This window comes from Vespula pensylvanica, chromosome 14 (assembly GCF_014466175.1).
Source record: "Vespula pensylvanica isolate Volc-1 chromosome 14, ASM1446617v1, whole genome shotgun sequence".
Classification (NCBI taxonomy): Eukaryota; Metazoa; Arthropoda; class Insecta; order Hymenoptera; family Vespidae; genus Vespula; species Vespula pensylvanica.
Genome location: NC_057698.1, coordinates 1,118,552 through 1,141,055, shown reverse-complemented (window position 1 = coordinate 1,141,055; position 22,504 = coordinate 1,118,552). Strand labels below are relative to the sequence as shown.

At 31.0% G+C, this 22,504-nt stretch overlaps 2 protein-coding genes across 3 annotated transcripts in view; one reads left to right on the top strand and one right to left on the bottom strand.

Annotated features, from left to right (window-relative positions):
* Positions 1-16,388, top strand: part of LOC122634247 (pleckstrin homology-like domain family B member 1) — a 42,205-nt gene extending 25,817 nt beyond the window's left edge. Inside the window, exons 3-13 of the mRNA XM_043822994.1 lie at positions 3,675-3,848; positions 4,188-5,514; positions 5,585-6,674; positions 6,787-7,160; positions 7,253-7,403; positions 7,511-7,736; positions 7,850-8,015; positions 11,000-11,129; positions 15,186-15,350; positions 15,567-15,824; positions 15,950-16,388. Of these exons, the coding sequence (XP_043678929.1) occupies positions 3,675-3,848; positions 4,188-5,514; positions 5,585-6,674; positions 6,787-7,160; positions 7,253-7,403; positions 7,511-7,736; positions 7,850-8,015; positions 11,000-11,129; positions 15,186-15,350; positions 15,567-15,824; positions 15,950-16,138 (4,250 nt within the window). The 3' untranslated portion in view covers positions 16,139-16,388. The remainder of the gene's footprint in view (positions 1-3,674; positions 3,849-4,187; positions 5,515-5,584; positions 6,675-6,786; positions 7,161-7,252; positions 7,404-7,510; positions 7,737-7,849; positions 8,016-10,999; positions 11,130-15,185; positions 15,351-15,566; positions 15,825-15,949) is intronic.
* A 1,862-nt stretch (positions 16,389-18,250) lies between these two features.
* On the bottom strand, positions 18,251-22,070 carry LOC122634142 (probable glutamate--tRNA ligase, mitochondrial). Of its 2 annotated transcripts, none has more exons than XM_043822777.1 (9): positions 21,276-22,070; positions 20,782-21,016; positions 20,492-20,687; positions 20,204-20,418; positions 19,888-20,107; positions 19,636-19,796; positions 19,367-19,527; positions 19,132-19,289; positions 18,251-19,054 (listed from the first exon to the last, which is right to left on the bottom strand). In XM_043822777.1, exons 1-9 carry the CDS (start codon positions 21,370-21,372, stop codon positions 18,974-18,976), a joined length of 1,524 nt encoding a protein of 507 aa, XP_043678712.1. In that variant the 5' UTR covers positions 21,373-22,070; the 3' UTR covers positions 18,251-18,973. The 2 variants fall into 2 exon arrangements, with proteins under 2 accessions (XP_043678712.1, XP_043678713.1); XM_043822778.1 differs by lacking the exon at positions 21,276-22,070 and adding an exon at positions 21,197-21,215.
* Positions 22,071-22,504: the final 434 nt, after the last annotated feature.

Genomic DNA, 22,504 nt, shown 5'->3' with positions numbered 1-22,504 from the left:
TTTTTCTTTGGAAATTGTTACAATTATAAATTAATGCATTTTTATAAATTATTATCAATGTGTGTAGATAAATATATATATATATATAAATAATTTTCTATATAAATTATTAGATAAATTAATTTTGCAATTCAATTTATTTGCACGAATGAATATTCCATTCATGTTTTTGTTTTTTTTTTTTTTCAATCTCGTTTTATTTACTCGTAATCTATACGTCCTCTTTTTTTTTCTTTTTTTTTTTCCCCCTTTTTAATATGTATTTTCAGAAAAATCCGAAGATGTATATCTCCGATCTATTCTTTTCCAACACTTCCAAAATCGTCCAAGCTCGCTTGCTTCTCGTTTCCTTGGAAAAACATTGGGAAATGGTAACGGGGAGTCATGGAGTAGTTACGAGTGAATCATCCTAATCCAAGAAACGTTTTCTAGTAGGGGAAGAAAGGTGATTCCTCGGAGATATTTCATTCTCATTTCCTTTGAAAGATTTATCGAATATAATCATTTCTTCTTCGGATTCTTTTCTGATTTGACCTAATTTCTTACCCGCTACAATTATTTTATATTTTTATATCGGATATATGAAAAATGTTAATTACTGATTTAAGATCTGGTCAAGTGTCAAATTTCTAAAGAAAAGATATAATACAAGTGAATATTTAAATGATTATAGACGAAGGAAAAAATATTTAAAAAAAAAATGCATATTCGTGAAATATTATATTACAATTATATAAAATCAGAAATGATATTTTATAAAAAAGAAAAAAGATACAAATTTTCTAATACACCCTGTATATTGAAAAACTTATTATCCTTCCTTCGAAGATCTAATAATCGTTCCTCGGCTCACTTTTCAAGTAATTCTTTCTTGTTATCTGACAACCGTGTCGTCCATCCATCTAGAGTCGTCTTTATTACGCAGCCCGATGAGATCCAATTGCGTTGAAGTCATCACAGTTTCGACGAGACGAAATAAACAAGACGACAACGGGCTAGAAAGTCAATTAATAAAGCTTTTCTAAGAAAAAAAGAAAGAAAATAAATAAAAGAAAGAAAGAAAGAAAGAAAGAAAGAAACGAGGACATCTACAGAAAAAAAAAAGAAGAAGAAGAAGAAACTTAAATGCATTTTTCAGAATCATTAAACAAAAAAAGAATTATTACCATTAAATAATGTGTATTATCAAGTAAATATTTAATAATAATTTTATGAATGAACGTTATAGATAGAAAAACATTGTCATAATTTTGTTATTAAGTGACTTAATGAAACGACATGAATTATTGCAGATATTATGCGTTGAGTATTGAATATAATATGATTTAATATCGCAATTTTTATGAATTGAAAAATTAATTTCATGCATAAAAGAGGAACAGAATAAACTCGGAGAGGAGAAGTACGAAGCTCGTTCGAATACAATAGGAACCAAAGCGAATTGGTTTGTCAGGAAGTAGCTTCCTGTTTTTAATGCTCTTTTTTTCTCTTCTCATTCTTTCTGGTGTTCACCTCGCTCATTATCGTATACATACCGTATGTTGTTTGTGTTGTTTGTGTCTCCCTCCTTTTCTTTTTTTCTTTTTCCCTTCATTTTTAGTAGAATGAATAGAGCTCGTAACCTATGCACGATGTACCTATCCACGATGTTATATGTATCTTCACATGAATCGATAGATAGATGGATAGATAGATAGAGATAGAAAGAGAGATAGAGAGAAAAAGAAAAAGAGAGAAAGAGAGAGAGAGAGAGACTCGTTGCTAGGTATACATGGTCTCCATGTGTATTGTGCAACCAAGTGGAACTTGTCCACCCCTTTTACCGATAGAACAATGAACCATCGAAGTAAATATTCAATGCGGGAAAATGAGAAGATTAAAAGCTTTCGATTTTATTCTTACTGCTACCCTTTCGATTATGTCGGAAGATCGTGAAGATTATATTGTCGAAAGGGATGTTCCTTTTTCTTTCATCGTGAAAGAACTATTCTTTTTCAAACGATCCTTTTTGATTAACTGGACAATATATATATATATATATATATATATATATATATATATATATATATCAAAGAAATAAGAAGCATTGGAATTCTCTCGTCCCGTTTTAATAACTCCCAAATAAGCAGTATGAAAATAGTCGTGTATAAATAAATAAAAAAAAAAAAAGAATGTATAAGTTAACTTGACCGAGAAAAAAAATTATTAGCATTTTAATTAAAGGATAATATAATGCAAATTGTAGGAAATGTTTGAATTAAAGTTATTGAATTAAAATGAGGAAAAAATCATTCGAAGAAGAAAAGACATTGAAAGAGCTTGTCTCGTCAGATTCCAAGCAACTCAAAGATATCTTTCATTTCGTTTTATTTCGTTTTAATCTATAATATAAAAAATAAAAGCTTATGAAATTGATAGTATCGATCGAATTGATCCAAGAGGAATAAAAAAAGATTAACTATGTTTGCCTGCACTTCGATTAAAAGTAAGATAAAGCTGTACCTGTGCGTACCCAAGGAATTTGTTAATTAATATTAATTATTTCAGATAAGAAATGATATAGCCCGAAGAAACAAAGACATTGAAACGAGTTGTCCAGTCAGATTCCAAATAACTCAAAAAGGTTTTCCCTTAGGTACGGATATATTTTAGACATGGTGGAGGACGGGTTTCCAAAAAGACTGAAAATGCTTGGAAAGGGAAGAAGAGAGAAAAGAGAAGTTGGAAAGAGAAAGAGAGAGAGAGAAAGAGAGAGAGAGTAGAACCCCGCCAAAACTAAATATAACTGCAGTCCTTTGTAGAATGCACTGCGATTTACTCGCGTCTTGCGAGATCGGAATACGCGCCGTGGACTCTGAATTATACCGGGCACCGAACGAGAACGAGATTTTTAATTTTTCTCTTTTCTCGGACGATTACCGAACGAAAGTAAGTGTAAATCCTCGGCTGTAAAGGCGCCGATCTAATCTTGGATATCCAAGGAATAAGATCAAAACGTATAAAGAAAAGAAATGTCTGAATCAACGTTTGCACGACGACGTTTCAAATGAGACAAAGAGTAATCGATTTAGAAATGCAAGGATTTAGAAAAGATATACGACCTTGATATTAATTATATAAATACATTCCGATAACTATGATTCAGTTGGTTGAGAATCACTGACAGACAACGATTAAAACCTATCATCTCTAGATATGACGTATAAATAAACTATGAATTCCAAGAAATTATGATTTTGTTGGTTGTAACTACTGGGCTTGGTTGAGAACTACTGGGAGACATCGATTACGGTTAACGCGTGTTCCTCTCCGTGTAACGAGATGTAATAGAGCCTACCTAGCTCTATATATCTATATAGGTTCCATCGTGCCTGTAAACGGTGAACTCAGAGTTCCAAGGATTTGTTAATTTAGAAGGGAAAATAAATTCGAGTGGATAACTTTGGTTCTCGTTTCCTTTGAAAGGTTTTCCCGTGAAAGAAAGAAAGTTTTTCATTATTAAAATTCTCCTGTGTTTTAATTAGAAATATCTTTTCCTTTTTCTATTTTTCTTTTCTTTTTTCTGTTTTTTTTTTTTTTTTTTCGTATTTAAAAAGTTCTTTATAAAATTCCCTACTGAGAAAATAGAAATCTTGTGTGTAATTGGATTCTGATTGTTTGTTACTTCGATACAGGTAGAATTACTCTCGGCTCGAACAGGGATGCTGATATTCCAGTGGCTGGTACCGGAGTCGAACCGATTCATTGCGCGATCGAAAACAATAACGGCGTGGTCACTCTTCACCCCATAAATGGAAACACGGCTATCGATGGTGTCCCGATAAATTCATCGGTCAGACTTGCTCAAGGTAAGACCTTGTACCGATACTATTACACATATGTATATATCTATACATATATTCGAACGAGCCAAATTTGTCTTGACCCAAAAGAAAGCCTGGAAATAAGGGTACTTATCAAACGTTCACTTTTACTTTTTTTCTTTTCTTTTCTTTTGTTTTCTCTTTTTGCGATTACCAAAGTAACACACAAAGAACTTAACTTACTCTTTCATCCTTCAAAATTTAATTATCTTTCAAACACGCGCACGCACACGCGTATAAATTGTATTTATTCTAAAGATATTATTAATATCGACACATGACGATGTAACTCAACATCAATTTTATAATCCTTCTACCTTGTAGGTTGCATGCTGTCGATAGGGAGATCGAATTACATGCGCTTCAATCACCCTGCCGAGGCCAAGCAACTCCGATCGGTACTGCCACATTCAAGAATTTCCATGGCACCCATAAGCTTCTCTCTACCCGATAATCAACTTCAGGAGGGCTGTCACTTGGAAAGAAAGCCACCGGTTGCTCCAAGAAAGTCACCGAGGAATTCTTGTTCGGACGACGAAGTTGGCTTCCTTGGGAAGTTAACGAAATTTGAGATGTTGGCAAAGCAAAACAGAAACAACTGCGTTTCACCGAAAGTATTTCCAGCTGGTGGTATAACGACTAATGTTCCGGCTGATCAGATTTTAGGACACTCTAGAACACCGAACTCATCGGCAAGGAACAGTTCGAATTTATCGAGCAACAACAATTCGCCACTTCAGAATCTAACGAATTTGGAGAGAAGTCGTTCTAACACGCCATGTTTCGTAACGTCATCCCCGAATCATCATTGCTACGAAGACAATCGTCAGTCGATTGATAGTAAGAATCACAGTAGATCCAACACACCGAATCAAAACTCGCCTATGCTCGATCACAATCGTTCGTTGCCTTATCAGAACTCGCCGACCCTAAATCGTAATCAAATACAGATGTTCTCAACGGCGGAGACTTATTTGAAGACCTACAAGCCATATTATCGGGACAATAAAAGCGAGAACGAACAAGGCAGTCAGAATTTCGTAATGCCGCGAAACTCGACGTCTCGTACGGATTTAATGTCCCGTAGTATGACGTGTCAGAGATCAAACGATTTAGATGATCTCGGTGTTGCTAGGGAATTCGACATGAGCCAGAGTCTGATCGTTACGAAAACTACCACAACGGAATACTTGCAATTGGAGAAATTTGGATCGAATTCGAGCCTCTGTAATGGTTCGGTCGCGTCCAATAATCGTTGCAACAGTAACATTAGTAGTACCGGTGGTGTAGTTAGGAACGCCGTGGGTCCAAATTTTGGCTCGAATCCAAATATCAAGAGGATTCAACCACCTAGTCCAGCGTTTAACCGTAACCCCAAGTACAATGGAGAACAGAATAAGACCTATGGTCGAGTCAAGAGTCCAACGCCTAGCGTAGGTAGTGGTTGCTCGTTGGAGGAACTTCGTGAACGACAGATCGATGCCGAGAACAAACGTCGTGAGGCTGAGAATAAAAGAAAGAGGGCACAGGAAGAGAGATTGAGAGAACAGGAGATCGAAAGACAGGAGAAAATGAGATTGGAAGAAATTTTAGCTATGTGCGCGGAATATGAAAGACAAAGTACCATCGATAAACCGAGACAGCCTAACAGGTAAATTTTATCGATGATTCTATCCTAACGATATATCCTTCCTGTTTAAACAATTCTTTTCTATTTGCAGAATCAAAACGAACGGTTCCCTTCCACGAGACAAGCGATTAGGAGGTGGCTACGTATCGCCGTACGAGAGTCCAAAAAGTCCATCGAAGAATCAACCGCACTTTTCCTTCGAAACCCCTAAACAACAACCGCCAACGAATAACTACGAAAATGTCACGGTACAAAATTCAAAAGTGATCTTTCAAAACAATACTTCACCCGACGATCAGAAAGATCAAATCCCACAAAAATTGGAGAATCCAATGGTCCAAGATGCAACAACGATTCAACAAGCTATACCGAATAATAGCAACAACAATAATCAGGCAACCAAGTGGACGAATAATACGGGTGGTCATAGCTTTTCTAATTCGATTTCCCAAGCTCGTACACCCAATTACGAGAATATCAATTTCGATCGCGCCGGAGCTAATAATAATATCAATAACAATAATAACAACAACATCAGCGACGAACGAGAAAGTACAAAAGAGACTTCGACTTACGGAACGATTCAGTTGAACGGTACTAAGATTCCGACCCAACAACAAACTGCTTTGGCACAAAATTATGAAAGATTCGTCTCTTCCAATGGTAACTTGAGTTTATACGAGAACGTAATCGTATCATCGATACCACCACCTCCATCTTCAAACATCAGCAATACCAATCATCATAATAATAATAGTAACAGTAGTAATAACAACAACAACAACAACAACAACAATAACAATAATAACAACAATAATAATAATAATAATCAAAATCATTCCATGCCAAAGAAAAATGGTCAGCTATCGAATTCTTGCGAAATGATAGAAAATAAATTGACGATATCAAACGACGATCTTCTCGAGGCGATCGAGCAATTGTCTATGTTATCAAAATCCAAAGAAATTTGTACTACACCGAAGAGAAATAATTCCGAGAAGGATAACGCGAAATCGAACGAGGCAAAGGCTGATAAAGAAAGAAAGGAGCTGGAGGAGGAAGATAGAAAGAAGTACATCGAATTTTTGCAAAACGAAAAACAACATATTCTTAGTAACATGGATGCTTTGAAGAGAAGCGTTGCTGATATTGAAATTCAAGAGGAAGAAATCAGCAGAGAGGTGATTTTTTAAATTAATAAAATTTATTACGAATCTTTTTCTCTCTCTCTCTCTCTCTCTCTTTTTTTTATTTTCATTACATCTTCAAAGTTGATAATAATGATTATTATAGTTGGAGCTGGAGAAGGCACTCTTATCAGCTGAATACGAGTCTGAATCTTTAAAGTTGACACAAGAGGAGAGTGAAAAGATAAAGGTCCAGATGAGGATCAATGAACTCGAAAGAGAAATGGCTGAGGATAACACGACCCAAGCGAAATTACAAGCAGAGGCTAAGCAAAGAGTACAGAGAGCTCAGCAAGCTTACGCCAGATTGGAAGAAGAATTAACACGTTCCACGGATGAAATGGGGGAGCAGGACATTGCTGAAAAATTAGCAGCTCAGCAAGATATCCTTGAGACTGAGAGGAAAGCTTTCGAGGATTTAGAATTTCATCATTTGGAAGAGGAAGCAAGTAAACTTGCTACCAGAGAGGAATTGCAAAGGTTGGAAAAGATTTTTAATTCTTTTTCTTTCTTTTTTTTTTCTAATTTTCTTGCTTAACATCTTTTTTTTCAATTTCTTTTTCTTTTTATAGGTATTTGAGCGAGCTAACATCAAGAATAGAAGCCAAGAAAGCTCAGTTAAACAATTTGGAGTCTCAACGATCAGAAGCTAACAGTATGGCGACGAAAGACGCCAGAAGTCTTGAGAGACAAAAGTTAGGTCATTTGAAACGATTGGAAGAGGTAAGAAAGCAAATTCTAATGATAACTCTTCTTAAAAAAAAAAAAAAAAAAGAGCAGTAAATAAATCTGTTGATGTAAAAAAACTTATTCATGTAATATTCTTTCAGGGAAGAAATAGATTGCGAACCATCAACGACGAACTCGAAAATTTAGCACAAAATTCCTGCGAAAATTGCGAAGAGAAACGATCACCGAGCAGGGAAGATTTCGACAGAATCTCCAGAGTCACCATTGACTCTCCCATAGTAAATAATCAAGGCAGCTTAGGTAGGAAGACTATAGAGTCCCTCAAGGAAATTGAGAGAAATCGACAGCTTCATTTAGCGAAACAAGGTCAATTACTATAGATTGCATAAGAACAATTAAAAAAAAAAAAGAGAGAGAGAGAAGGAGATAGAGATTCATTTATCTTTTAAACAAACTAAATCGATAACATCATTTAACAGGTAGCCAAGTGATTTCCGAAGAGCGGAGAAGAGTGGAGGAACTTAAAAGACGTGTCCAAGACGAAGTACGTTCTCAATGGGAAGAAAGAAAAATGAATTGTGCTTCGTTCAACAGCGTTGAATCGGGCGAAGAATCATCGAGCTATTCAACCGGCTTAACAGAGAGGTAGCACAAAATATTTCGTAATCTTAATGTTAATCTTATCAAATTTCAATCATACAAATCAAGTTAAAAAAAAAGAGAGAGAGAGAGAGAGAGAGAGAGAGAGAAAAGAAATGAGGTCGTAATCATTGATACTTAAACATTTTATTTCAACATCGTATATCGTCAATACTCCGCTCAAAATAATTTTATACCGATGCGTGACTGAAATAAGAAAAAAAGAAAAAAATGAACAAATATTTGATATTACAAGGACATCGATGACGCATGTTTACCGTAGTTCAACATGAAAATTTGTCGATGGAGACCCTTCGAAGAATCTTATTAAATATTCTATATACGTTTTCGATCATCCGTATAACGGATCTCTTTCGAAACTCCTACGAACGATTTTTACGTTAGTATAGTGTGAGCTCTCGTGCAAGAATGTTTAATATTTAAAAAGTGTTGAAGTGTTTTTATCGGTGTAATCAGCAAAAATTAAATAGCAAATATGATATTTTAAAAGAAGAGGATCCAAACGAGAAACAAATTTAGTAGATCATTAATAACAACAAGATCAAGAACAGCAGATAATTCAACATCGTTGTAAAGATGCATAGTTCAACAAGTTACAACAATTAGCTTGGAAAATGATCTCAACGATAACGATGACAACATATATAACGTGGCATCGTTTTAAGGAGACAGAGTTAAACAAGTTCGAAGCTTAGAAAAAAAAAAAAAAGAAAAAAAGAATTAAATGATCAAGGATTTTGTAGAATGAAAGGAAGGATTTTCCTTAACGTAATCGGAATGTAGTTATGGCGAAATTGGAATTTGTTTGAGTCGTGAGTAAAAGTGGAAGCCTTGAAAGTTCAAATTCACGAGGAAGGAAACCGATTGAACGTTACGATCACGATGACGAGCCTGATTGCTCTCGACAATAAAACGTTTTAGCGGGCCTCTTAACTGTCTCTCTCGCTCGTTCACGTACACGTATAACCAACAAGTCTTGATGTGTTTGCTATGGTGTATGTATATGTATTCTGAGTACTAACATTGCTACTCGAAGTGGGGCGTTATCATGCGATACGATATCTCTCCTAACTCGCTGTCTTTCTACGGCTCGTCGACGTTAACATCAACGCGCTTGATACGTCGTTTTCTATTCGATCTACACGAATACTATAAACTAATATAACAATAATAACGTACGAGAGATAAAATACTTAGCATTGAGTTAAATTAACGAAATATTCGTGAAGATATAATTTTCCTCGGTAAATGTAATTATAGTATCAAGATTTTTCAATCGATCGTCATTCTATTTATCGAATTGTTTTATACTCTTTAATTTATTAAAGAGACATTGACTTTGATGAATTTCCTTTCTCGATTGATTTTTATTCTAATAAGTTTATAAATTTATTTAAAATAAAATAAAATAAAATAAAATAAAGTAAAGTAAAAGTAAGAGAAAGAAAAGTGAAGATAGATATAAGTGAAATGGTTGGATCTTGGCAAGAAAGATCAAGAGTTTCGTTGATGTTGGATTATCAGTGGATTTTTAGAGATAAACTCTGATGAAAAAGTGTATGTTTTACGAGAAGAAAGAAAGAAAGAAAGAGAAAATAAGTTTCTGTATGATGCTCGAAGATGAACGGAAGAAACGTGGGCGAAACGATCTTGAACGAGGTTAGGCTGAGAGGGTGCAATCTAATCACTTTGTTCACGAGCAATCGTTATTACCTTGCTACTAAGGATTGGCTTTGTGAACATTGTTATAATCCCTTGGAAAATCGAACTCGCGATATCTGCCAACGTTGTTTGTGAGTTTCATTCTATTTCTTATTTTCAGTGATCGTTTATATCTCGAAAAATATATAACGAGCGTTAGAATATTTGTATTACAGTGAGTTTACTTTTTTCTCTTTTTTAATTATTTCTTTTTAATTGATTTTACCGCATAATACCGATTCGATTTCTTTAAATTATTCTTCTAAATAGTACTCTTTCATCTCGGTTTATTCATTTTTATTTTCATTTATATATATATACACATATATATCGTTTATTATATTACATTATATTTTTTGTATAAATTTTATCTGATCTGTATATGTGTCTATATAAGGTATATAAAGTATAGTTACGATAAAAATTTCTATAAAAATTATTCTCTTAATAATCGTAATAATATTAATAATAATAATAATAATAATAATAATAATAATAATAATATATAAAACATATACGTATATATTCATATCGGTAAATACATTCTATGGCATTCCTCGAATATTTCTAAAGAAATAGAAGGACGTAATAGTATGAGACTGGTAGTGACCTTGAAAGAAAGTCGCAGAAACGAGGGAAAATCAAGGATGACGGCATAGAACGAGATGCGAAGGAGTGCCGTTTACTCGTTCACAACACATTGTATGGAAGAATCAAACGCTATGCCGGTGGCACTCTGTCGAACCGGTCGACCAAGTCACTTTGTGCTTGTTAGGTTTTAATAATACCTGCCGCGACTATAGGCCTCGTCAGTAGTCTCGCCGGTCACGAGTAGAAGAGTCGTCCCAGTACGTTTTTTCCTATGCAAACCGGCTAAAGTTCACGCTAGTAGAGAGAAGCGATCCTCTCGTCTTCGTACACGTAACTTCGAAGGTAAACCGAGTCGTTCACGAAGAAACACGAAGAATATATTCTTCTTATTCTTATTCTTTTCCTTCTTTCTATTTATTAAACAGGAGAAATTAACGCGATCCGAACAACGAAATAACAAATTGTTTAATGAATTTTTCATGGACGCGAAGAAAAAACAAAACGACAAAAGGAAGATCGTTGAAAAATTAGAAAAAGGAATTGTTTGATCCTTCTTTCGTCGATTATCGAACAATCTTGACAGTTTTATTAATGAACGATCGATCGTTTGATTTTTTTCCCCTTTTCGTTTTATATATATATGTATATACATTTTTTTTTTGTCTACTCTTTTATAGTGGAAGCGGCAGTAGCGACGGAGCAGACGGCGGAACCGGCGAGAAATTATCACCAAGCAAACTTTCGGAACTCACGTCGCCCAGTCCAGGACCGTCTAATAATTCCTACAGTTTGCTTCAAAATGATAACGTAAGTACACAAATCTCCAATCTCGAATCTTACCCGTACGATCCCTTGTTTTCCCTTATGGAATTTCGATTGGATAAAAGCTTCGTTAAAAGTTAAGTTATCTGATCGTATTTTGGATTAGAACGATTTTCTATGTTGCGATTAGAATCGTTGATAAAACTTTATAAAGATTAGCTACTTAAAATCAAAACTTTATCTACGATATGAACGAGTCATTGACGAAATTTTTCGTAGATTACAATTTTTTTCTTCTCTCTTCTTTTTCTTTCTTTTTTTTTCTTTTTTTTTTTCTTTTTAATCAATTACGAAACGCGACACGTTTTAATTAATTCGTTGTTAATTATCACGTTTCCAATCGTTGGTTCGTTAGAAAATCAATTTAGTTAGAGAAAGCCTATATGTTGTTAAGAGTATTTTTGGAATTTCACTAACGCGAGATATCGTTAAACGTTTTACAACGATCGAGACGTAAATGCAGCTTGGAAAACTACATCATGACCTAATTAATAGCTATTGCTCTGCTACATTTGCTTCTTGCGTAAGAGCTTTTTCGATCGTTCTAACGCGTCTTCTATTGTAAGGACAACGTCGACGCAAAATGTTTACTATGTAATCATCGTTTCGTCTATCTTATTTGTTCAATTCTTATCGTTAACGAATGAATTCAACAATTTTCTTCTATTTCTTAATTGACATTCATTTTCTTATCTTAATTTTTTAATTAACTTAAATTAAATAATTTTTTCTTTTTTTCAATTATTTTTACTTCTTTTTGTTTCTTCTTCTTTTTTCTCTTTTTGTTTTAATTCAAATTGATTTTAATTCAAATTAATTTTAATTGAAATTTTAATTTTTCTTTTTCATATTTACACACATTCGATGAAATAATCCTTCGTGAAATTGAAATACTTTTACTAACTTCGTTCTAAATATAATATTGCTAAATCGGGATCCATAGATCTTATTGGCTAAAGATAAATTTTAATCGTGTCAGGCTTACATTAACGAAGCTTCGATAAAGATAATACTAAATCTCTTAACGATAAAACCGTTTCTGTTTTCTTCTAATTCTTGCATAGATCATCATATTTTTTATTAATTCAGTATATTTTTTACTTTCTGAATTCTGCAAAAAAATAATTTATAGACAGAAACGTACTTGTAAAACGTTTAGTCTATCGCTAGGAGCACAATTTTGTAAAATTAGTTCGACAAAATTATCACTAGGTAGCGCTGGAAAAGAATATTGTCTTTTATACACACGTGTGTGAATATTGCCTGTAGTTAGGGTTGTTTATAAAAATTATTTTTTTTTATATTATAGTTATTAATAATTTTAATATTATAATTAACAAAATAACTACTTGATCAACACAATATTTTAATTAATAAAAAGGAAACTTTGCTTAATTTTACTATTGCGAATAAAAATGCAATAAGATTTTTGCCTAATGAATGATAACAAAGAGAGACAACTAAATGTTAAATAAAATAAGAAAATCTTATTTAACAGTTTAATCAAATACGAACATTTACAATTAATATCCAAATAAGAGAACAAAAAGAGAGAAAGAGAGATTGAATTTCGCAAGTAGTAGGCATTCTGGGACAAACGTTTTCGTCGTTTCGTGAGAAGAAACTTGCGTTACACGTGTTTCTTTTGAACAAATCGTAACTAGGCCACGGTTGTAATAACGGGGTGCTTTTCGAGCTCTGGACCAAGCAACCGAACCAAGGGTGCATTAAAGATTAAAACTCTTCGAGAAATGTAATGAAAAGGTCAAAACAAAAGAGAGAAAAACAATAGCGACGGATTTCATCATACGACTTTGAGAAATAGGAAAATGAAAAATATCTCTGAGTATGCGTATGTCCAGACTTTTCATAAAAATATATCCTAGAAGCGATATCCTGCTCATAGAAATGTTTTACAAAATGAAATTCTTTTGTGCGAATTATATTTTAACCAAAAAAAAAAAAAAAAAGAGAAACGAGAAAGAATTCAACGCTCTTCTAATTCAGTTTTTTCTTCTTTTTTTTTTTTTTAATTCGTTAAAGTTAAAAGAATAATACTCGAGTACTTCTAACATGTTTTAATAAAAATTTATTATAATATTAATATGTATATTTATATACATATATATATATATATATTAAATCTTTATAATATAAATGATATGTTTACTATAGATTTATGTAGACAACTTTTAATAAAAAAGAAAATTACTGAAAATTCAGTAGAACAATGGAACATCGAAATGATGACGAACAAATACGAGAAAATATCCAATTGTCTATATTTAGATGGAATTTCGAATTTGAAGGGAATTTTCTTAGAATTTCATTCGAATGCCTGGTTTACTTGTACTATTCATGGAATGCATTACTCTCTCTCTCTCTCTCTTCTCTCCTCTCTATCTCTTTTGAATGCTGCGTAATAAAACGAGTAAACTGTTCTAGAAATCGTTTGTTTTAGTGAGAAAATGCTTATTCTATAGAACGACCACATAAAGAAACTCTCGTTTAATTTTACAAGGACGAAATTCGAAATATAGAGAAAGAGAAAGACAAAGAGAGAGAGAGAGAGAGAGAAAGAGAGAAAGAGAAAGAGAGGGAGGAAGAGAGGAGGACAAATCTTTGACGTGGAGATTGTCGAAGATATTTTCTGTCTCTGACATAAACGGCAGTTTCGATTTTGCTCTCGTTTTGTCTCCTCGTTTCATCGACCATCGTCAAATCTATTCAAAAAACTTACTATACCTTTTCTTTTTTATATATACATATATATATATATATATTGAATCGTCAAAATTTATTCCCATTAGAAAAATTAATTACGATAATTTTCGTAAAAGAAAAAGAAAGAAAAAATCAAATCAAATCAAGTCAAATTAAAATGTCTCTCATGTGGATGAATTATTTTCAAAGAGAAGTTAAAAGGAATAAATGTACTCGAAAAAATCTCGTAAGTGAATAATAAATCGTGATCTTACGATCAAAGTGCTCTATTATTATTTTATTATTATTCTTTTTATCTATTTATTTATTTATTTATCTTTTTTTTTTTTTTTCACTTTTTATTTCTCTTCTACTATTAAACCATGGAGAAATCGTGCCCGAAGCACGTTCTACTATCTATCATTATTTTATTATAATTGCTTTTATTTTCTTTTTCTATTATTAAATCATAATGTCATACTAACGATCAAAATATCTTTTTTTCTCTCTCTCTCTCTCTCTCACTTTTTTTTCTCTTATTTTTAAATCACGTCCAAAAATATAAGTGAAATAAAAAAAAGTACTACTGGTATAATATGTAGCAGTATTGAGTTTCGTGTGTCGTCAAAGTTTATTAATGAGTCTCTGTACGAAGTGTGAGAAATTACGAGTAGCAAGAGCATTTTCCTTTGTATGGATCACTCAGGGGCCAGTTCATTAAGCAATTTTTCCTCATTGACTGACCTTACGCGAAGTCACGCTCTCTCTCTCTCTCTCTCTCTTTCACTCGAGTAATACGCTTGAAACGCATGAAATACTTCAACGAACGTCATGAACGTGACTTTTTACACGATTAACTATTGAATTTTTCACGCGGAATCGTTAATAGACTCGTAATCAAATTTTAACTATCAGAATTAAATATAAAAATTCATTCATTCATTTCTCGAATGTTTCCTTTTAAATTGCGTTATTGCAATAGTTATATAAATAAATATCCTATTACATAATTAATAAATTAACTAACAATATAATAATAAATGACATAAAAAGAATATATATATATATATGCAAACGCATATTCCTTTTATTATTTATATTACTGAATAAATACCAACAACATGCCATTCTCGGTATTTATTCTTATAGATCATTTATTATCTGTTTTTAAATTTGAAATAGGTCGTGATATTTAATCGCTTTAGGATTACATTATATATCCGAAGAAACCTCCTGACCTATCGCACGCATACACACCCAAGCAATAAATGCGATTACATTTTTCTCTTTTTTTTTTCTCTCTCTCTCTTTTTTTTTTCTTTTTCATTTTTAACATAGATGAGAGATAATAGGAGAACATCGATGGAAGGGGAAAGGCTCAGTAACAACAGTGGTGGTATCGTTGACGGAAACGGAAGCCGACCTCTTTCACAGATCTCCAGTGAAATGGATACTATCGGGCCACTTCAACCTGTCAAACATCGAGAAAAGGCTAAACTACAGGTAAACGAATGAATTGTTAAGTTTCTGCTTCTTCTTTTTATTTTTTCTTATTAATCATTGCAAGCAAAAAGATTATCAGATAGAAGAAAAAGTATTATCGATTTGTTAACTATTAAATACCAAAGCAATAATGGACAAAACTTATTCGATCCCCGTTATCGTTATCAGTGCACACATTTGACTCATAAGACGATAATTTTTATAAAATCCTTTCAGAGGCCATTAACAAGATATCTACCTATAAAATCAGAGTCCCTGGATCTAAGGCATCATATAGAAACTGCCGGGCATCAGTTACAACTGATCGATGATGTCACGGTTAATACTACCAATTGCAGTGGGTATTTGTCTAAGATGAGTAAAAAGTTTCATCATTGGAACAAACGATGGTTCGTTTTCGATCGTAAGAGGAAGACCTTGACGTATTACAGTGATAGTAGCTCGAAAAAAGCACGTGGAGTTATTTACTTTCAGGTGTGAACGAACAAAAAGAAATATAAATTTATTGTCAATCGATATTTTTTATACGTAATAAGAAAATGAACGATATTATATAAGTCGAAATAATTTTCTTTTTTCTTTTTGCGTATTTTATCCAGTCGATAGAAGAGGTCTATGTTGATCACATGAACACGGTGAAGTCACCACAACCATCATTGACCTTTATCATAAAAACTTCATCGAGATTGTATCATCTGATGGCACCTAGTCCAGAAGCTATGAGAGTTTGGGTGGATGTCGTTTTCACAGGAGCCGAAGGATATCACGAATTCGATCATGGCGTTTGAAGAACGAAAGGTGGAAGAAAACGCTTGTAATAATTAATTTGCATTTTTGAAAGAAAACAAAAGAAAAAAAAGATAAAGATCTCTTGATAATAACCTCGGTCCTTCAATTTGGAATAATAAAATGAGAAGAAGAAAGAAAACATAAATGCCTGTTGAAGATACGACGGAATTGAGAGAAATCAAAAGGATTATTAAAAATTGAATCCTTTTGTTATCATCGATTTTTATATCGTTCGATTAGAAAAGAAGATTTATAAACGAAAGTATACGAGTATAGTACATTTAATAATTGAAAAAGAAAAATTATAAATAAATAAAAATAAATTGTATGAATGATTTTTATTATGGGCAGCTGCTGAGACCGAGTTTATTATAGCAGCTCGCAATCAATGTACTTTCTACAATGATTTGATACAATGAAATTTCTTCTCTATTGCCATAATTAGCATGAGTTTTTTAAGTATGATTTTAGGATTATTAGCTTTTATATGATCGAGTAAATCGATTCTTTTTTCTCTTCTTTTGCGTTCGTTTAAAAAAGAAAACATATATCTGAAACATTTTTAATATATGTCGGTGCTGCCACTTATGAGAATAAAATTCTTTCTCTCTCAAATTCGTACAATCATATATATATATATATATATTTGGTCTATCTAAATTTATATTAATTTGTTATCGTCTATAAGTTAAGAAAAAAGTAAAAAAAAAAAAAAGAAACGAAAATGAGAGAAAAAGAGAGAGAGAGAGAGAGAGAGAACAAGTTACTTTGTCATTAAAGCAGATATATTTAAAAAAAAAAAAAAAAAAAAAGATTTTTAGGCCACTATAAAATAATCCGTTTTATGCGCAAGTATTACTCATAAAATATGCAAGTTATAAATATAGTAGAAGTTCGTACTATTTAAACGAGAAGAAGCGTTTATTAGGGTCTCGTAGACTTTCTAGGCATTTTTAATCTAGTCTTCCAGGGTAGAATACATAGGAGGATACACGCCTGTACTGACCTTTATTTTATTATTATTATTAATATTAATATTATTATTATTATTATTATTATTATTATTATTATTATTATTAAATTTTTTTTTTTTAATAAATATTCAAGATAAGAAAATATGCAATTTTTGAGGAACATTGTATATATAACTATACATCGCTTTTGAGGTATTTTGATATATCATTATTGCCATCAATCAGAAGTATATTTCATATCATTTGAATATTAAATTCGCGAATATATATACATTTGTTATATTAATAAAAATGTATCCTCTCTCGAAGTAAATGTAAAAATTTTTTTATTTGAATCTGATTGAGATCTTCCCTTTATATCATCGATTTATATATTTTTAACATAGAGATACAAAAGTATACACTGATATATATATATATATATATATATATATATATATATATATATAAGACGCGTTAATAAATACCAAGTGTTCAATTTCATTGAAAATTCTTCTTGACTAATTGCTCATTAACTTGGTGTATTTGTTACATGAATATAAAAGAAATTAGTTATATATAGGACTATATAAACTTAAGTACATATATTATATAAGTATAATAGACGACGACTGTGTACAAGTTTTCTTGAGAATACTTTTATCACGAGTTTATCACTATAAAAACTTTCGCCCTTTCTTTCTTTTTTTTTTTTTTTTTCCTTTTCTTTTAATTCTCTTTTTTCTTCAATTTACCATCAGACAGGCTGCACATAAGAATTCTATACATGGTAAATAGTGCCCTTATACATTATTAAGTAAATTAACATAATTTATCGACATTGTATTAAATATTGCATATTTGTATTTTTGGATATATTTAAGAATATGCGATTGTGTTCAATATTATCTAAACAATATATAAGTATCCGATCTTTAAAAAAAAAAAAAAAGAAGAAGAAGAAAAAGAAAACAAAAAAGTACATATGAATTTTCTATACTCAAAACCTATTTGTAGTATACCATTAGAAAATATAGAAATACAATTTGTTAAGTACTTTGATATATTTTACTTCGATAAAATACTGAGAAGAATTTTTGTTATGTATAACTTAAAATAACAAAAAAAAAAAAAGAAATAATCAAATAATTAAAAATGTAATGAGAAAAAACATCTGGAAAGCTTTATTCAAATCTTACTCTTAGTTATATACTAATGTTGCCTATCATCAGGCGATGCACTGTCAAAATTAATTACAATATTTCGGCGCTAGATGGCGATTAAATTGAATGCTCGATCATTGACATATCCTACTGAAGACTACATTTTTATATTCTATCATAAGAGATCTATATAACTATATTAAAATTATCTTAGATTTTTTATATTGATTAGAAAAGATCAATTACTCTGGTAATATTCCAAGAAGCTGCCAATAAATAGCTTTATGATTTAGTTATATCATAACTCTTATCGATATCAAATAAAAGTATTCGGCAATATAAAATTTATCTATCCGATGAAAAATATCTATATAATTATAATGAATTAATGATCACATATAATCTTCATGTCATATTTTATTTGTACTATTTTCATGTTTAGAAATAATGAAGAAAATGTAATATTAAAGTCAAATATATTAAAAGGATTTTATATAAAACATTATTATATACAAGGGAAGCAGCAAACTTTTGAATCATTATTAATGAAAAGTTCTTAGTTACATATTACCTTTTTTTGCGTTTACTTAGATAAAACTGAAAATATAGTTGAACATACTGTTCATTAATTGAAGTATTTCAATATGTTATGTGTTTTAAAGATTATAACACGAGCCTTTAAGCAGTTTCATCCAATATCTAATATCATTGTGTTTTTTCATGGAAGACAACGTTTTAAACGTGATTGTGTCTCATTTTTTCCCAAAATTTCGATCATTTCGACTACACTTGGTCCTTTCTAAGATAGAAAGAAATCTCTGTTATTTGTACATGCTTATTATATTATATTGTTATGCAGATAATGGTGATAAATACCTCTAAACCACTAAGAATTTTACGAAGCGTTTTCATCAAGCTAGGAAATGAAACGTCATTTTTCTCAGCAAGTTCTTTCAAGTATAATTTCAATATATCCGTTGATAAACTATTCTCATCAGTCTCAGTTAATTTCTTGTCCAAATTTTTAATAGCATCTGCAATTATTAATAACATTAACTATCAATGAATTTCACATATATTCTTTCATACAATTCTAGTTATAATATTATACCTATACATTTAGATGAAGTAATGTCAGGAAGAGAACTTGGTATAACCCATATAAACGCAAAATCAGGTTTTACAAGATCGCTTAACTTACTAATTCTATCTTGTGCCCATTTCAAAGTTGTAACAATATAATCTTCATCTAATTTAAGTATTTTATCTTTGCTAAAAAAAAATAGAAATTGAAATTATTAATACATTGACAGAATAGGATAATATAGATTGTTCTACATAATAATACATGATTTTATAATCAATAGGAGGGGAACATACCAATTTGGAAATGCTTCTTTTACTATTTTTTTTACTCTTTCAACCAAAAATTTATAATTATTTTGATTGCTTAATAACCGTGATATTTCTAACTTATTAAGTTCTAATAATTTCTCAGGTGCTAATTTTGAAGAATTTGCATTTATCCTTTTAATATCGAACTAAAAAAGAAAAAATGCATGATATATGTGAACATTAAAAAACGAAAAATATTTATACAGCAAGATCAATAGAAAATTAAAATATATTGACCTGTTTAATCAAATTTTCATAAGTATATAGTTGAACATCTGAATTTCTTATGAAACCACCACCAGCCTGAGTAACATAATTTAATAATGCCAATGGAAAAATATTAGAATTTCGAAATGAATCGACTCTAATTCCATCTTGTCGTTTAGATAATTTTGTACCGTCGCTATTTAATATTAAAGGTAAATGACCATAAATAGGTGGCACCCAACCAAATGCTCTGAAATGAAAAAAAAAATTAAGTGATCTGTCAATTATCCTATTGTAAATTTAATATTTTATATAAAAAGAATATTAAGTTTAGATATATTCTTACTTATAAAGCATTAAATGTTTTGGGGTAGATATTTGCCACTCTACTCCTCTCAGAACATGAGAAATTTCCATGTAATGATCATCAACAACATTTGCAAAATGATAAGTAGGAAAACCATCGCTTTTCATGATTATAGGATCACCTTCAACCTGTGTAATATCGTGAGCTACACGACCATAAATCAGATCATCGAATATTTCTATGTTTGATGATAGCTAAATAATATTAATAGAATGTAAGTAAAATTTCAGTAAAGAATAGGAAATCACATAATTATCTCGAATGTACCTTAAATCTAATACAATATGGTACTCCATTTCTTAATTTTTCATTGACTTCACTGTCAGTAGAATATCTACATTTGTTATCATATTTAGGTACATGTCCATTTTTTACCGCTTCTCGTCTTAATAAATTCATTCTATTCTCTGAGCAAAAACAATAATACGCAGTCTTATTTTCAAGAAGAGTTTTTATATTTTCTCTGGAATTTATACGATTGGAAATGAATATATTAAAATAATACTTTCTACATTTCTTAATATTTTTCAATATTCTTTGATTATGAAGTATCATACTTATATATATCAAGGCGTTTAGATTGAAGATAAGGCCCGTATGGGCCACCTCTCATCGGATCTTCATCGGATATAATTCCAACCCATATCAAGTCATCGTGCAATTTTTCTATTGCACCTGGTACTGTTCTAGATTGATCGGTATCCTCAATTCGTAAAATAAACGAGCCATTATTAGCACGCGCAAATAAATAATTGTACAGAGCTGTACGTAAGCCTCCCAAATGCAAGTATCCTATCAAAAATATATTACAACATTAAATTTTTATATACTTACTGATATAATTGATTATAATACAAAACGATCTTTGAATCATATATCAAATGCATAAATAAATTAATTCTAAAGTAAAAATACTTAACCATATGTTATGGTAATGCGAAAATCTACATATAAAAAAAAAAGAGAACTAACCTAACAGCAATAATTAAATTATCCCATATTATCTTAATTATCCACATGCAACGTAACTAAGAATAAAAACGGTATATACCAGTAGGACTTGGAGCAAATCTCACTCTCACTTGTTGAGAACAAAAACGTTTTTGCACAAACAAAAAGTTAACAATTCGAAGTGTACCGCCATGCATTTTCTTAATAAAGTGAATCACATAAAATAAAAAGAACGTAACCTTATTAAGAAGTTACTAAAGCAAATGGTTGTTATAATATATTTCGATCAGAATAATACGCATAAAACATAAAATTAATTTTTTTATATAACTTTTAATATGTTTAGAAAAATGATTACACAGCTATTACACAGTAGATTTAAAAAAGAATCTGCGATTCGAAATCACATATCCGTAACACGAATATTATTAACAATAAAATATCACGTTAAACTTCATATCCACAATTAATAAATATTAGTTACTATTTAAATTATTTCTAACATAATGATCAATTCAGTAAATTTATTTCTTTTTATATACACATTTGCAATAAAATATGATTGGTTAATATCACTCGTTTCATTGCGTTAAAATCGACCAGTCAGAATCGACTTACTTCGCACTATATTCCTCTCGGTTACACGATTCAAACCTAAAGGCTATAGACAATTTATCGCTCGTAGCGTACGTGCCTTCAGAGACGGATAAATAAATTATGAATAAGCAGAAACACTGTACTAATTATGCTTCTATAGTATCGGTAAACGAGCTTGCGTAAATAAATTGTGATAAAGATTATTAAAAGTAATAAAAATAGTAATAAAACAGATGAAAATAATAAAAGTCCATATGGTAAATTATACTTTTCTGAATATGGATTAATTCAAAAGTGTTTGTTAATTATACTACTTATAATTTCCGCAGCAAGCCGCCCAGTAGTACTTGTGATACATGATTATATATACAATTCCGTTATAGATTTTAGATAACATATATAATTTAATTATAGATTTTAGAAATAATTTTTTGAGATATTCAAGTTATTTATCTGTCGAAATATAACTACAAATTTAAAATGTAATTAATACAACGTTAATTGAACTTTGAGAGAAGAGAGATTTTGGATAAATATAGAAGTATGCAGCCATTCGCCCGGTAGTACTTGCGCGATATATATATATATATATATATATATATATAATTTAGATATAGATTTTAGATAATATATATAATCTAGTAATAGATTTATGATATAATTTAGACAAAGATTTCTATATATCGCAAGTACTACCGACCCAGGTCCCACCGCTTGGAGGTTGCTGCATCT

Coding starts and splice junctions, on each gene's coding strand:
- LOC122634142 (XM_043822777.1), bottom strand. CDS start 21,372: ATGCATGGCGGTACACTTCGAATTGTTAACTTTTTGTTTGTGCAAAAA. Junction 20,108..20,203: donor AAACATTTAATGCTTTATAA/GTAAGAATATAT, acceptor TTTTCATTTCAG/AGCATTTGGTTGGGTGCCAC. Junction 19,528..19,635: donor AAAGAAGCATTTCCAAATTG/GTATGTTCCCCT, acceptor ATTTTTTTTTAG/CAAAGATAAAATACTTAAAT.